This window comes from Manis javanica, chromosome 8, assembly GCF_040802235.1.
Source record: "Manis javanica isolate MJ-LG chromosome 8, MJ_LKY, whole genome shotgun sequence".
NCBI lineage: Eukaryota > Metazoa > Chordata > Mammalia > Pholidota > Manidae > Manis > Manis javanica.
In genome coordinates this window covers 101,993,312-102,008,968 of record NC_133163.1, presented here as the reverse complement: position 1 = coordinate 102,008,968, position 15,657 = coordinate 101,993,312, and the positions used below count along the sequence as shown (strand labels likewise).

Genomic DNA, 15,657 nt, shown 5'->3' with positions numbered 1-15,657 from the left:
AAAAATAAATATGGGGTGGTGGGGTTTTTGGTAATACTTAAGTCATGTATTTAGATGAAACATTTCAAAAAAATTTTGTGCTTGGCATAGGTTAGGGGAATGTTTGAAAAGGTCTCTGAACTCCTTCTACTGCAGAGAACTTCATCTACACTTGTTAAAATGAGGCATTCATATCATTTTCTTGTCAAAATGTTCACTGGAGCAGTGGATCTAACTGAAAAGATCCCTTATTGTAAAAAGTATTATTGACAGTCAATAGAATGTACTGAAATTAATTTTAGCTTATGATATAAATATCAAATGAAAACCATCAGGATATAAAAAAATAAACAGTGTACATGAACAGTGTGACCACCATGGCCCTAAAAATCTATTATTGCATATGGTAAAATGTGAGAAGGAGTCTTTCTGGGTAGTGGGATTACAGGGATTATTTTCTTCTTATGCCTTTTTGATTTTTCCAAACTTGTTACAATGGCCACATATAACATTTATGGTTTCAAAATACTATACCATTCCAAATTTAGTTTTTAGCTTGTCCATGTTTAATCAGATCTAAAATGCTAGCTCTGTCATGTGCTGTAAAGCTGGTATGATTCAAAACATTTGGCTCCACTAAAAAATGATTTCTAAGAATATGCACTGACATGTGAAGACACTATTAAGCAAAAAACTAAGGTTTAAAACTGTATATGGAACATAATTCCATTGTTTAAAAAAGTATATGCATATATGCTTATGAAGAAACTAGAAGAAAACAAACATCTAACAGAGGTCAGTTATTTGTTAGCAGAGGGCATGTAAGCAATTAATTTTCCTTCTTTATGTCCTTCTGTTTCCCATTATTTGAAATAAAACTGCACAACTCCTCATTTGAAAAAAATCTTTTTAATTCATTCTGGGAAGGAAAGCAGTGTCTTTATCCAGATTTCAAATATTGGCCATTCTTTCTACTTTTTTCTTGATCTCCCACAACTCCTCCCCTTCGGTTCCTCCTGTCTTCCATTCAGAGCTTGTTTCCTCTTCCCCAGAACAAGGTAAGTTGATCTTCCTGCTGTACATTCTCTCTCTGACCTACTTTTTGGAAGCACAAAAGCTGGAATAATCCGCTTACATGACGTTGCGCCCTTGCTGAAAAGCCCAGGGCTCCCCGTCCTGCTGCTGTTACTTGGAGTTCTCAGCACGACCTGGTGACCAGAGGCTCTGGCAGGCTTGGGCAGCACACGGGGGCAGCATTACTCGGCCCCCACTGCAGGCCAGGCCTAGTGGGCAGACCCTTTCATGTTCTTGGACTCACATTTTGTGACAAATCAGAGCAGCCTGATGGTGCTAGCTCCATGGTGTGGGTTGAGGAGTCCCCCTACATGCAAATTCAGGCTCCACTGCTGTCCTTGAACTTGTTAAATCCCTCAGCATTTCTGCAGCTATTAACACAGATGTCCTGCCTCCCTCCCAGGGTGGCTGTGAGGTCAGGACCAAGCACTCTGTGGTGGTCTCTCACCCTTAAGGGACTATCCTGTACTCCTTTGTTACTTACAGGTCTCAAAAACTATGCCAGCTGCCCCTTTGCTGTAGGAGTTCGGCCAATCCCCTAGTTCTCCATTCCCTCCCCAGCCCCAGGTGACCACTGCATGGTGCACATTCCCCCTCAGAGGTGTGCCCTCTGCCATCTGTCCCACAAATACATCCCTCTCAAATTTGGCTGTGTTGAAATGTTCAGACTAGTCCCCCAAGGTAACTTTATACTCAGGGTGTTATTTCTTTGAATCTTGACATGCCTGCTCTTTGGAACACCTGTCAAATTGGCACAGCTACGATGGCTGCTCCCAGCCATGCTCACATCTGTGTCCACCATCTCCAACAGTGGCACCATAACCCCTAGCCTCCCAAACAGAAACCTAGGAGGCTTTACACATCTCCACCGTGTCATCACATGTCACCAAGTCCAGCTCCTTTTTCTCCTTTGTGAGTATGGTCCACACCCAACCCACAGTGTTGCTGTAGTTCAGGCCTTCATCCTGTCGTGCTGACCTGTGACCACAGGCTCCCTTCTGCCGCATCTCCAGCCTCTCCTCCCCACCCCCTTCCCACTGGTGCTGCCCTCGCAGTCATAACTCCTATGGAGCACTCCTTACATTCCAGCCTTGAGCTAAGTGCTTTATGCTCTGTCTCTTGTAACTCCCCTGACAATACTGTGACAGTAGATTAAGATCCCCACTTGGGTGATTAGCAAACACAGATTCAGAGAGGTCAAATGCCTTGCCTAAGTAGTGGGGCCAGGATCCCATCAGCCAGAGCGAGCACCCTTAGCCACGGGCTTGGGTCTATCTGTTGACTTCTGGGTGCACGCCCAGACACCCTGGGTCGGTGGCTGCCAAATGTTTAATAAACGGGACGCATTCCTTACAGGAAACCAGCTCTACATTTCCTTGGCCTCATGGCACTCGCTGAGGTCAGGCTCCACCATTTCCTGACTCTCATCTTTATTCCCAAGTTTACCTTGGTTGAGAAATTTTTTTATTTAAGTTTTAAATTATAGTATCCATTATGACGTTTGCCATTATGAAGCCCCACAGGATTAATATTGTCCTGCAAAGATCAGTTGTATCCATGTCTGCAACCTGCCAAAATAACCAGTTAAACCTAAGTTCAGGAACCCTATTGTCTGATACCTTCTTACTGATTAAATAAATAAGCTAGTGTTGACCCAACATGCTGTGATAAGTCAAAGGTTACAGATTAATTGCTTCACTTTATCCCACATGTAGAAGTCTGAGCAACTACCATAATAAAAGGAAGATGAGATTTTAAAAGCCTCTTTCTGTTGGCTTTTCTCACACACATCCATCCATTTTCTGTCTCTTTTTCAGCTTCATCTTGGATAAAAGATGTGTGATCAGACGTTTCTAGTTAGTGTATTTGGCTCCTGTGACAAATGTTTCAAACATCGGCCTCTAAGACCAGTTTTCAAAAAATCTCAACAGCTCAGTTACTGTTCAACATGTGCAGAAATTGTAAGTATCAGTTTTTAAAAACTGAACTAGTCACTTCTTAAAACAATGTCTAATGGAAGGGTCTTGTGACAGATGAGGAACCATAGAATCCGTTTATACACACAAGCATTTTCAGCACAGGTAGGCTGAACAGGACAGCACAGCATGGCAGTTAGGGTGTGGACTCTGGTCTCTTAGCTCTTGGGTTCAAATCCTAGTTGTAGTCCTTGGTGGTGGTGTGCCAAAGGATCTCCCCTCTCACAGGAAGTCTGTTTTCCCATTCCTGTGAAACAGGAATCATATTGTTTATCCCATAGGGATTTATGAAAATCAAATGAGTTTATTTGACAATGTGTTTAAAACAATACCCAGTACAGGAAATGCTCAATGAATGTTTAGGCTGTTGTTATTTTTTAGGGCTAATGCTTTTTTTTTCTGTCTTCTACTAAGTCTGCTTGGCAAACAACCAAGCTAAAAAGGACTGGCAAATAAACAGCCTGAGAGGACTTTCCAAAGGCCCTGTGCCAGCTGTCCCTAGACATAGCTCTACTGAAGATTGACTCTGTAAGGCCTCAGTAGTGAGCAAAATTAAGTTCAAGGAAAAGTGCTCTTAGGCCTAAGGCTTCAGAGAGGGCTAGGGACTGAACACAAATTCTGACATTTTTCGAAGTACGCAAATTAATGTGAAGACGTGACTCAGCACGTCTTCAGACCTTCCAGAAAAAATACCCACAGCATGGCTGACACTCTAGAAATGAGTTGTCTCCAGGGATTTGCAAAGCTGTGCTCAGCAGCGCACACAGCCCCCACCTGCTCAGAAATGGCATAGCACCCTTCCCCAAAAGCCCGGAAGGAAACTCCCAATTATCAACACATTTACAAATTCAGGGATCAAAGAGAGGAAAGGCGACGTTTACATTTTATCCAGCTGAAGATGCAAAGGTAGTGTTCATCCTCCTGGTCCCAGGGCAACCCCTGACAGTAATTACATTAAAAAAATTATTCTCACACAGCAATTTTCTGGTATATGGCCCAGCATGACACACAGCTTTGGTACAGCAGAGTAATCCTGACGTCACAGGATGCAGGCTGCTTCTACCTGCATCATGCTGTGTTCTCAGCCTGGCTCTGCAAACTGTCCAACTGAGGGCGGTCAGTTCTTAAAATTAGCCTGCTTTCTGTTGGCCCTCCCCTCCTGGAGCCGTGCTATTTATTAATTTAGCTCTTCTGTGTTTTAAACCACTTCCTCTGTGAACAGAAGAGGCCAGAATTCCCATTGTCACGTCTTTGGTAGCATCACAGACGCTCCCCAGGCCAGAAGCCCTGACTGGAGATGTTCTCCAGGGATGTCACCAGCTGTCTCCAGTCCCAGCCCTCCAAATACTCCAGACAGCCTCTTTTGGCTGAAGAGACATCCAAATGACCAACAGCTAACTTTTATCCCAGTATTTGGGACTGTGTAGACACAGCCCCAGTGGACCCTTGTCATGAATAGAGGCAACCATGAAACTCAACCACTGTTGGGATGTAGCAGTCCTCAACCTTTCTGATCTCCAGCTTCTTTACTTAGAAGAAGGAGCTAAAACTAAAGTACATGAAGGCACTTTGCAAACTTCCCCAGCCATTAAAAAATTATGTGGCCTCAACTCTAGATGATAGACTCTCCAGGTTCAGGACGTTTGGGGTTTATTTTACATGGAGAACCTCCAGAAGAGGACACACACCAGTGTGAAGCTCCACTCACCCCAGATCTTCACGGGCAGGCAGACCCTGAGCGGGCACACATGTCCCACGATGGGCCAAGAGGTGCCAGCCTGAGGATGTGATGAAAAGATATTGTTTGGCCAAGCCGTTGAGATGATTCTTGTGGGAAGTGTCACGTAAATTACCCTGGTGTGTCAGGCTGCCTTAATAACCGCGAGCATATACTGTGCGTCCCCCACAGCTCTGAGTGCTCTGCACAGTCATTCCTGATGAGGACCTTAAGAAAGAGGTGTTGTATATTTACAAATGAGGAGCCTGAGACACAGAGAAGTTAAATAAATTACCCAAGGCCACACAGCACAGCCAGGATTTACCCCTAGGCAATCTCATGTAGATGGAGCCTGTGCTCTTAAAATTTTGCTCTACGAACCCTGAAACAGATGTAATATTTTTGCTTTCTAAATAGTGTATGTATCTAAAGCATTTATATTTATATTTATATACATATTTTTATATTTGTTTCGTGTGTATTTTATATATTGTGTCATACATCAATTTGATAAACAACTGAGCACCTACCATATACCAGTTACTATACTAAATACTAAAGATAAATAATGAATACATTTATACTGATGGGGAGGGAGAAGGGTCCTGCAGTTAATAAGCATCTGCCATGATACAGAGTCTAAGAGGTTCGCTCTCATTACCTTATTTCTCATAACAGCCCTGTGAAGTAGATTTTCCAGATAACTGAGGAGTTCAGCATCTAACCTCCAAAACAAGCATGTATACAGATCAATACAGATTACTTCCACCTTTTCTTAGAGAGCTGCCAGGCCTGCAAGTAAAGGCTGGATTCCTCAGGGAGGGACAGTGCATCAACAGGTTGGGGAAGGCACCCAGGGTTCTGCTTGCGAATGCTCACGCCGCAGTCTGCAAAGCCTTTTGACCTGCCTCCCCATTCTGCACACACATACACTCAAGGTCATGGAGAGAGAAAAAGGGAGAAGCCACCGGGTGGGTCCTCCACCCTGAAGTCCAGAGGGATGAAGCCGAATGAGCCAAACTGCCTGGGTCCAAGTCCTGCCTTTGCCTCTCTCTGGGAGTGTGACAGAAGCAAATCACTGAATCTTCCAGTGGCTCAGTTTCCTCCTTCATAAAATGGGGATGATACTAGTGTCCAGTCATCATGTTAATAGCCATTTGAGTTATTAATGGAAAGCACTTGGAACTGTGCCTGGCACTGCAGTGGACTGTTGGGAAGGGCTGATGCGCCTGCCCTAAAGCCGTTAAAAGCAAGTCCTGCAGAGCTGCAGCAACCTTTCATTCTCAGGTGCAGGTAGATGTCCAGAAAGTGACACACATCAGAGATCGCTGGGCGTAGGCCCAGAAGCCCCGGTCTGGGCCCCTATGTGCCCCGCCTCCCAGCCCTGCTGTCGTCTCCTTTTGCCGCCCCCAGGCCAAGGACTTAATTTCGGAGAGAAGAAAAGAAAAGCAAGACCAACAGCAGGCTTTCTAATGCCACAAAGAACTAAGAGGTTCTCACGCTCCATTAGTAGTTTTATTTTTGTAAAGTTAAGCCAACAGACGAGGAAAGTTTCCGCCTCTTGCGGGGAGGAGCAGGGATTAGGCCGTACATGGGTGGCGCAGGCCGGGCCCTCTCCTCTTTGCAGGTAGAAGCCCCTGGGCAGCGTTTCAAGCTCCAGGGAGGGGAGACCTGTGCGGGGGAGGCGGCGGGAAGGACTGTGTCCTTGGACGCCTCCTGGGGTGGGATCCAGTCTGGTCTGTCGCTAAGTGTGCGTCCTCCGTTGAGCCACGTCCCAACTCCAGCCTCGGTTTTCCCACTGGTCAAGTGGGCACAGGGCTCCGGCCTCCCCAGGGCGGTGTACGCAGCCGCGCAGCGCGGGAGTCGCCCGGGGCCAGGGCGCGCGCGGCGGGGGGAGGGGGAGGCGGCGGCCGCAGCCCGGCCCGCAGCTCCCGCGTCAGCGCCGGAGGGCGGGGCCGCGCTCGGGGGAGACCGCGGTGGAGCTGTGCCCGTGGCCGCTGGGCGCCCGCTCGCCCGCCGGCCCCCGCCGCCGCCGCCGCCGCCGCCGCTCACTCGCATCTCCGCTCCCCGCTTCCCTCCCCGCCGCGTCCCCGCGCGAAGATGGCAACCGACGCGCTGCACGAGAAGGAGACGCTGGCGTCGCTGAAGAGCGAGGCCGAGAGCCTCAAGGGCAAACTGGAGGAGGAGCGGGCCAAGCTGCACGACGTGGAGCGTGAGTGCGGGCCGGGGCGGGGGCTGCGCGCCGGGAGGCGGCCCGAGGGAGCGAGACGGGCGCCCGGCTCGCGGGAGAGGGGGCGGCCTGGGCCCGGGTGGCGGGCGCCGGGTGGGGTCCCAGCCAAGGGCCGCGGTGCCAGATCCCTCCGTCACCTGCCGGCAAGATGCAAACTGAGCGCAGCCCTGCCCTCCCCAATCGGAGCGCGGTGGCGGGGGCCGTGGTGGCAACGGAGGGAGCCCGTGTGGGCGCGGCCTGGGATATACTCCCGTTTTGTTCCTGAATCATTTGGCCTTCTCCACGTTGTGTCTTTTATCGGTTTTGCTTTTACAAGGAACCAGATCAGATTTAAAAGCTTATTTTTACAATTGTCCCCTTACTTGGGGGCGTAGAGCTGGGTGGGGGAAGGGAAGCAGAGGCACTTACCCAATCTATCCATTTAGTTCATTTAAGGTTGTTAAAGAAGCTTTCGGATGGATGCAGTGTGCTTGGCAGCAAAGAACACTAACAATCTTAAATAAACGTATGTTATTGGCCGCTGCCATTATTCAGAACCGGCTTTGTGATTTTTATGAGTGAGCAGGTAAACCGCCGGGTTGAAGGACTCTTGGCGGGGTCAATTTCCCTTTACTCGGTCAGATGGCTTATCCCCGGCAGCGCTTGGGCTTGGGGGAGGCTTGGGGGAGCGGCCTTAGCTGCGTACTTTTCAGCTGTGAGGGTGGCAGCTGCCTTTGCTGATCATGGCCTCCCCCTGGTGTCCTCCCACCTAGGCACTGTGCTCCTGCATTTCTGATTTGGTGCCACCCCCTTTAAATTCTGTTTGGAAAAGAAAAATAGGGTTCATGCTAGGTCCTTTAGCACGTGATTCTTTGAAAAATCACTTGATAGAGGCAGATAATCTGAATCTGCAGTGTGCTGTGCTTTTGTAGGGACCTCCTTTACATAGCAAGCAGGCTAAGCCCCTATATCATTCACAAATATGTCCGGTTACAATTATTACCTATAAACCCCAAATAAAGTAGTTAAGCAAATTAGGAGTTATTTTTCTTACACAATAAGAACAAGGATAGGTCACCACCAACTTTATTTAGATCAGCTGTCCATTGTGCCATTGCGGGTACCCCCATGATTATAATGTGATTACCACAGCTCCAAACATCAACCTCTGTATCCAGGGTAGGAAAAGGGGGGACTGTGGGCACAAGTCTGTTTTTCTTTATCACGAAAGCAAAAGTTTTTCCCAATAACTTCTTTCTCCCCAACAGATTTCTGTTTACACTTCATTGGCCAGAAGTAGGTCACATGGCTATTGGGAAGGCTGGGAAAGGGAGAACTGAGCTGGGCACATTGACCCCAAATAAAGTTGGGTTGTTTTACCAGGGGAGAAGTAAGGCCTGGATACTGGGGGCAAGGACAGGGTCAGCCCCATTTCCCTTTGCAAATGCCTGTACCCTGCAGATGATCATGACAATGCTCTAAGTGTGGTTTAATGCCTCAGGGCGGGCCATCTGATTTCTTCATTTTACATAAGGAAACGGAGGCAGGGCTTAGCTCCTAAGTGGTGGCCATCGGCCGGGGCCGTCAGACCTCCAGCCTAGCCTCAGTTCAGTTTTTTGGGTTTTTTGTTTGCTGAACCCCTTTGTACTCTCTGCAAGAGGGGGTTCTGTAGAAATTTTCTTACACAACGGTGCAGACTGTCCACTGTGATATTTTCAGCCTTTTCTGAAATTTGTAAATTGCCTTAAGGCAGAGAGATAGTCAAGATGCGGTTTTCAGCAAGGAACCCCTGTCCTGCCAAGGCTGCAGTGCCCTCAGAGGCCACAGTGGAAGGATCTATCCCCACCTGTGTATAAGTCAGAATCTTTGAGTTGTGGTCATGTACCCTTTATTTCCTCTGCAGCTTCTACACCGCTGCTCCTCCACTCCCACATAAAACGCTTGCCTATTTGAGGCGCCTGTCAGTCAGCTGACCTCCTTCTTCCCCTCCTCCCTGCCGCTGTCCTCTGACCTCCCAGCCAGGATCCCTCATTTCTTAAGGACTTTGGCGCATGGCTTGAGCCTTGCTTTTTACCCTAAACCCTGCCCCATCCCTGGTGTCTTCAGGGTCCCTGAGGGTGACCCTCCTAACACGCTGGCGCCTCACTCCGTCTCAGCCCCCTGGGGTCTTGTTAGCACTCGAACTGCTCTTCTTCCTCTGACCACAGTCTCCCGCGGAGATCTTCGCCGTCCCAGATCAGTGGGCTCTTCTCTCTGCTGGTCTCTCAGCCCCTTCCCGAGCTTACACGGCTTTGCATTTGGTGTTATACAGATGGCCCTGTAGCCCCTACCCTATTCAGGGAGACCTCTCTAGGCCATAAACCAAGGTGACTGAGTCATCCAAGTTTGCCTGAAACTCTCGTTTTTAAAATGGAAGGTCCTATATTCTGGGAAATCCTCCATTCCTGGGGAAACTGGGACGACTGCTCAGCCTTCTATTACCTCTGACTTGCCCAAATTTTGTCTTTAAGAAGTTAATACAACAAAACTGTAGAACATAAATTTGGAGGAAAAGTGAACTTTACCCATCTCCAGAACTTGATTTTTTTCTGCTCTTGTCCCTTTGGCCCTCAGACCAGTGACCATTCTGTTAGGCTCTCATCCCCAAGTTAGACCCTTGGCCAACATTAAATATAAGAACTGGCTTATATGGGTGACCTGTATGAGCCTGCATCGAACTCCACAGCCCCAGGCTCTGTGCCCCTTTTCCCCTTACTCCTCCAGAGCTTCCTACTTACTGCCTTCTCCTTACCTTCTACCATAGGTGAATGCCCCCTCACTGGATTCTCAGGCATTAGGAATATGGCTTGTGAAAGTTGCTGATTGCTGTTGTACAGATTTCCACAAACATGGTGGCTGAAAGCAACATAGAGTTTATTCTTTTACAGCTCTGGAGGTCAGAAGTCTAAAATGGGTCAGCAGGACTCCATTCCTTCTGGAGACTTTAGTGGGGAGTTAAATCTTTGCCTCTTCCAGCTTCTAGAGGCTGCCTGCATTCCTTGGCTTGTGGCCCCATGTCACACCAACCTCGTTCCTGTCATCACAACTCCATCTTTGGCCCTTGTGATTACATTGAGCTCCCCTGAATAACCCAGGATCATCTTCCCGTCTCATGATCCTTAACCTGATCACATCTGCAAGGCCCTCTTGCCATGTCAGCTGACATAGTCACAGGTTCTGGGGATCAGCACATGGTCATCTTTGGAGGACCTATCACACAGCTCTTAAAACTAGAGGAGTCATCTGCTTCATTCTTAGTCTTCAGGCACAAAAAGTTGTCTTCTCCCAACAACCCATCCTCTTATGGATGAGGAAGCAGCTAAGATCCAGGGAAGGGTTAAAGGATTCTCTGAGGTTCTGCAGCTACTCTAGAGAGAATGGAGAGCAGATACCAGGATTCAGGCTCCTAGTATAGCGCTCCTTCTTGCCATACTGGACCATGTCTCAGAAAGTTGAGATCTACATTTAAAAGGGGGGAAAAAAGGTAAATTCATGTGTATGTATGAAAAGGTGTCAATATTAAGTGAGGAAAAAAAAAGCAAGGTGCCAAAGAGTGTGTATAATATGATCTTACTAACTTCAGAAGAAATACTTGTATATGCATTAAATCTGTGGCAGGATACTACATGCTTATAGAAGTGAGTTTCCATACAGAGTCATCTTCCACATGCACCTACAACCATTGAGGGAGCAGAAAGAAATCTGCATTTCATTTCCTCTCCCCTACCTTTTGCTCTTCATTGATAATTATACGAGATAGCTAATGCAAAGGTGTCTAGAATACTGTCATAGTGAACTAATGCCCACTGTAGCAAATTTAGAAATATAGACAAAAATAAGTCATCCATAACCCCTACAGAAAGCCACATTTAATATTTTTATGCATTTCCTAACTTATATTTCTATATGTGTCCATTTTTTTTTTTGAGAGGGCATCTCTCATATTTATTGATCAAATGGTTGTTAACAACAATAAAATTCTGTATAGGGGACTCAGTGTACAATCATTAATCAACCCCAAGCCTAATTCTCAACAGTCTCCAATCTTCTGAAGCATAATGAACAAGTTCTTACATGGTGAACAAATTCTTACATAGTGAATAAGTTCTTACATGGTGAACAGTACAAGGGCAGTCATCACAGAAACTTTCGGTTTTGATCACGCATTATGAACTATATCAAATATGGATATTCCTTTGATTTTTATACTTGATTTATATGTGAATCCCACATTTCTCCCTTATTATTATTATTATTTTTTTTTTTTTAAATAAAATGCCGAAGTGGTAGGTAGATGCAAAGATAAAGGTAGAAAACATAGTTTAGTGCTGTAAGAGGGCAAATGTAGATGATCAGGTGTTTCCCTATAGACTAAGTATTAATCCAAGCTAGACAAGGGCAACAAAACATCCATGGATACGGAAGATTTCTCTCAAAATGGGGGTGGGGGTGAGGTTCTAAGCCTCACCTCTGTTGATCCCCAATTTCTCACCTGATGGCCCCCCTGTGACTGTGCCTATCTTAGGTTGTTCCTTCCTTGAGGAATCTTACCCATCTCTGGCTAACCAGTCATCTTCCCAGGCCATACAGGGAGATGTAAAGTTGGTAAGTGAGAGAGAAGCCATATTGTTTGAAAAGGTTAGCTTCTTACTTCTTTGCAGATTTATGCCCTGTGGCTTCTATGCCCAGCATTTGTCTTGAGGTATCTTTACCACTTGGAGGAATTACGATACTCGGTAAATTCGATATGAGGCACAAATTCTATTTAAGGGTTGTAATTAGGAAGGAAGAAGAAAAGCTATAGAGGTAGCAGACGGAAGAAAACATGGGAGGATTAATTATTTCTTTGACATATCTTCTTGTAGAGTAACTTAAGCATGTATAGGTTTTGAACTACTAACTAAATTGCGCACACCTATTAACATAATAGGAATACAGTTACATAAACAAAGCAGATCTATAATTACCAGCTATCTCCAGTGAAGCCAAGAAAACCAGTTAGGCACCCTAGGCATTTGTGAAAATTTGTCTATGATATGATGGATATTGTCCAACTGTACTTGAACAGTCTGAGAGAAATCAGACAAATTAAAGCAACCCATTTCTGGGAACTGTTCACATCCCATATGTTCTTTTAACCGTAGATAGTCTGTAGTTGTAAGATTTTGGAGCACTACAACTTGCACTTCTCCTAATTCTTGGTTGAGTTCCAACAGTATAGATCCAGTCAAATTTGTTGTTTTACTGTATGCACAGGCCAGCTTAGATATCTCCTTCTTCATTCCAATGGCAAGTCCAGGAAATGGTGGGATGGATGCAGCTACAACTGCAGCATCGCCTGGATCTTTGTGGAGGTTTTTTGATGATCATCTTCTGGTATGAGTCTTCCAGAGAGTGCTGATGTTGGAAGTTCTTCTTCATATCGTATCTTAGTTCATTTTCTGGGTAGCCAATTAGGCTTTGATCTTCTGTATAAAAACAAACAGACCCTTTGCCCACACTTTCATATGCCCTTTATGCCATTGTGTAGAACTCATTGGAGGTCACCACACAGGAACTGCTTTTTTTTTTTATTAAGAGAAAGTAATATTATCAGAAAAGTGTACCTCTATAGCCAATCATCTGATACCCTTTAAGTGATCAAAATTAAGGATATTTAAAGCATGCATTAATCTTTGATTTACCATTAGTTTTATCCTATCAAGGAGTAATCCCCCTTTTCTTTCTTTCTTTCTTTTTTTTTTCTTTAATCTTTAATCTACACTTACATGAAGAATACTATGTTTACTAGGCTCTCCCCTATACCAGGTCCCCCCTATAAACCACATTACAGTCACTGTCCATCAGCATAGCAAAATGTTGTAGAATCAGTACTTGTCCTCTCTGTGTTGTACACCCCTCCCCTTTCTCCCTCCCCCCCATGCATGCTAATCTTAATACCCCCTTTTTTCTCCCCCCCCTTATCCCTCCCTGCCCACCCATCCTCCCCAGTCCCTTTCCCTTTGGTACCTGTTAGTCCATTTTTGGGTTCTGTAATTCCGCTGCTGTTTTGTTCCTTCAGTTTTTCCTTTGTTCTTATATTCCTCAGATGAGTGAAATCATTTGGTATTTCTCTTTCTCTGCTTGGCTTATTTCCCTGAGCATAATACCCTCCAGCTCCATCCATGTTGCTGCAAATGGTAGGATTTGCCCTCTTCTTATGGCTGAGTAATATTCCATTGTGTATATGTACCACATCTTCTTTATCCATTCATCTACTGATGGACACTTAGGTTGCTTCCATTTCTTGGCTATTGTAACTAGTGCTGCGATAAACATAGGGGTGCATCTGTCTTTCTAAAACTTGATTGCTGCGTTCTTAGGGTAAATTCCTAGGAGTGGAATTCCTGAGTCAAATGGTAAGTCTATTTTGAGCATTTTGAGGAACCTCCATACTGCTTTCCACAATGGTTGAACTAATTTACATTCCCACCAGCAGTGTAGGAGGGTTCCCCTTTCTCCACAACCTCGCCAACATTTGTTGTTGTTTGTCTTTTGGATGGTAGCCATCCTTACTGGTGTGAGGTGATACCTCATTGTGGTTTTAATTTGCATTTCTCTGATAATTAGCGATGTGGAGCATCTTTTCATGTGTCTGTTGGCCATCTGTATTTCTTTTTTGGAGACCTGTCTGTTCAGTTCCTCTGCCCATTTTTTAATTGGATTATTTGTTTTTTGTTTGTTGTATATGTGTCCATATTTATAAGCACCCTTGGGATTGTACTAGATAGTTTGAACAGTTTTAACAGGATGACTAAATAGCATTTTGTAGTTCTTTTTAATATCAGTATTTAAAAATTGTTATTATTTAATATCAGTATATAAAAATTATATATATGGAACCATATAGTAGTCCATCTTATAGGCTGTGCCATAGCTTAACCCTTCTAACTTTTAACTGGGAAATTTAGCATAGGTTTTTCTCCTGTGGCTAATGTATGGTGTGGGGGCAATTCAAAAATCTCTGACAAATGCAAGTGAGGTAATGTGATTGTAGATGTTTTCCTTCCCTCCAGGTATTCAATGGTTTTATATACCTCCCACCCGATTCTGCCTTGGGGTAGAGTCAGATGGAATGAGTTTTTAAAAATTAGCTTTGGATGATTCTTCCTCCCTGACTCCTTTGATCTACCAAATAGTGGCCATCAAAAGACTATATTGGTGCAAAATTTAGAAGGTGATTCAAGATTTTTATTTTTAAGAAAAAGGAAAGGTAATTTTAATAAAATAGTGTACATTTCAAAATGTAAGTGCTTGGATGTTACAACCCTAGAAGACAGCAGATGAGCTGATGTGAGACTCTGCTCGTAGGTTCTCTGGACATGTGACCACTGCCCAAGTGAGCTGATGCAGGAGGGCGATGAACGATGAGGAGAGTTCCATGAGTGGTCTTGCCTCTTGAGAGTCATTTTCCAAAGTGACAGACAGCTCCTGATAAATACAGCAGGCTCCACTTTCATGTGCTATTACAAACACAACCTAATGGTTCTTTTTTTTTTCCCCTCCTTTTTCTTCCTCCTCCATTCTTTGTATGTTATAAATCATATTCTGTACTCTTTGTCTATTCCTTGGGTGACATCTGTTTAGCCCTTGGAATACTTCCATCTATAGGAGTCCCTCCAAAATGCACTGTAGAAGTGGTTTGTGGGAAGTAAATTCCCTCAGCTTTTTCTTATCTGAAAATTGTTCAATCCCTCCTTCAAATTTAAATGATGACCTTGCTGGGTAGATTATCCTTGGTTCAAGGCCTTTCTGTGTCATTGCATTAAATATATCACGCCACTCCCTTCTTGCCTGTAAGGTTTCTGCTGAGAAGTCTGTTGATAGCCTGATGGGTTTTCCTTTGTATGTGATATTTTTTCTCTCTCTAGCTGCTTTTAAAAGTCTGTCTTTATCCTTGATCTTTGCCATTTTAGTTATTATATGTCTTGATGTTGTCTTCCTTGGGTCCCTTGTGTTGGGAGATCTGTGCACCTCCATGGCTTGAGAGACTATCTCCTTCCCCAGATTGGGGAAGTTTTCAGCAATTACCTCCTCAATGACACTTTTATCCCTTTTTCTCTCTTCTTCTTCTTCTGGTACCCCTATAATGCGAATATTGTTCCATTTGGATTGGTCACACAGTTCTCTCAATATAATTTCATTCTTAGAGATGCTTTTTCCTCTCTGTGCCTCAGCTTCTTTGTATTCCTGTTCTCTAATTTCTATTCCATTCACTGTCTCTTCTACTACATCTAATCTGCTTTTAAATCCCTCCATTGTATGTTTAATTTCAGATATGGAATTTCTTAAATTCATTCCTGAGTTCTTGAATATTTTTCTGTACCTCCATAAGCATGTTTATGATTTTTATTTTGGATTCTCTTTCAGGCAGATTGGTGAGTTCAGTTTCATTTGTCCCTTTTTCTGGAGTTTGTGAGATTTTGGTCTGAACCATGTTCTTAGGACATTTCCTATTTCTGTGTGGTGCCCACTAGTGCCCAGAAGCTCCAGTCTCTGGAGCTGCTCAGCCCCTAGAGTGAGGCTGGGGGTCATAGGGAAGCAGAGCTGGTGCCTGAGGGGTGGAAAGGTCTGTTTCCTGATTCCCGTCTGCGGTGCCTGTCTGCAGTGTCTGAGCCAGTGGG

At 44.9% G+C, this 15,657-nt stretch overlaps 1 protein-coding gene across 1 annotated transcript in view; it reads left to right on the top strand.

Annotated features, from left to right (window-relative positions):
- Positions 1–6,708: 6,708 nt before the first annotated feature.
- Positions 6,709–15,657, top strand: part of GNB5 (G protein subunit beta 5) — a 40,837-nt gene continuing 31,888 nt past the window's right edge. The window contains exon 1 of the mRNA XM_037021021.2: positions 6,709–6,958. Within this exon, the coding sequence (XP_036876916.1) occupies positions 6,847–6,958 (112 nt within the window). The 5' untranslated portion in view covers positions 6,709–6,846. The remainder of the gene's footprint in view (positions 6,959–15,657) is intronic.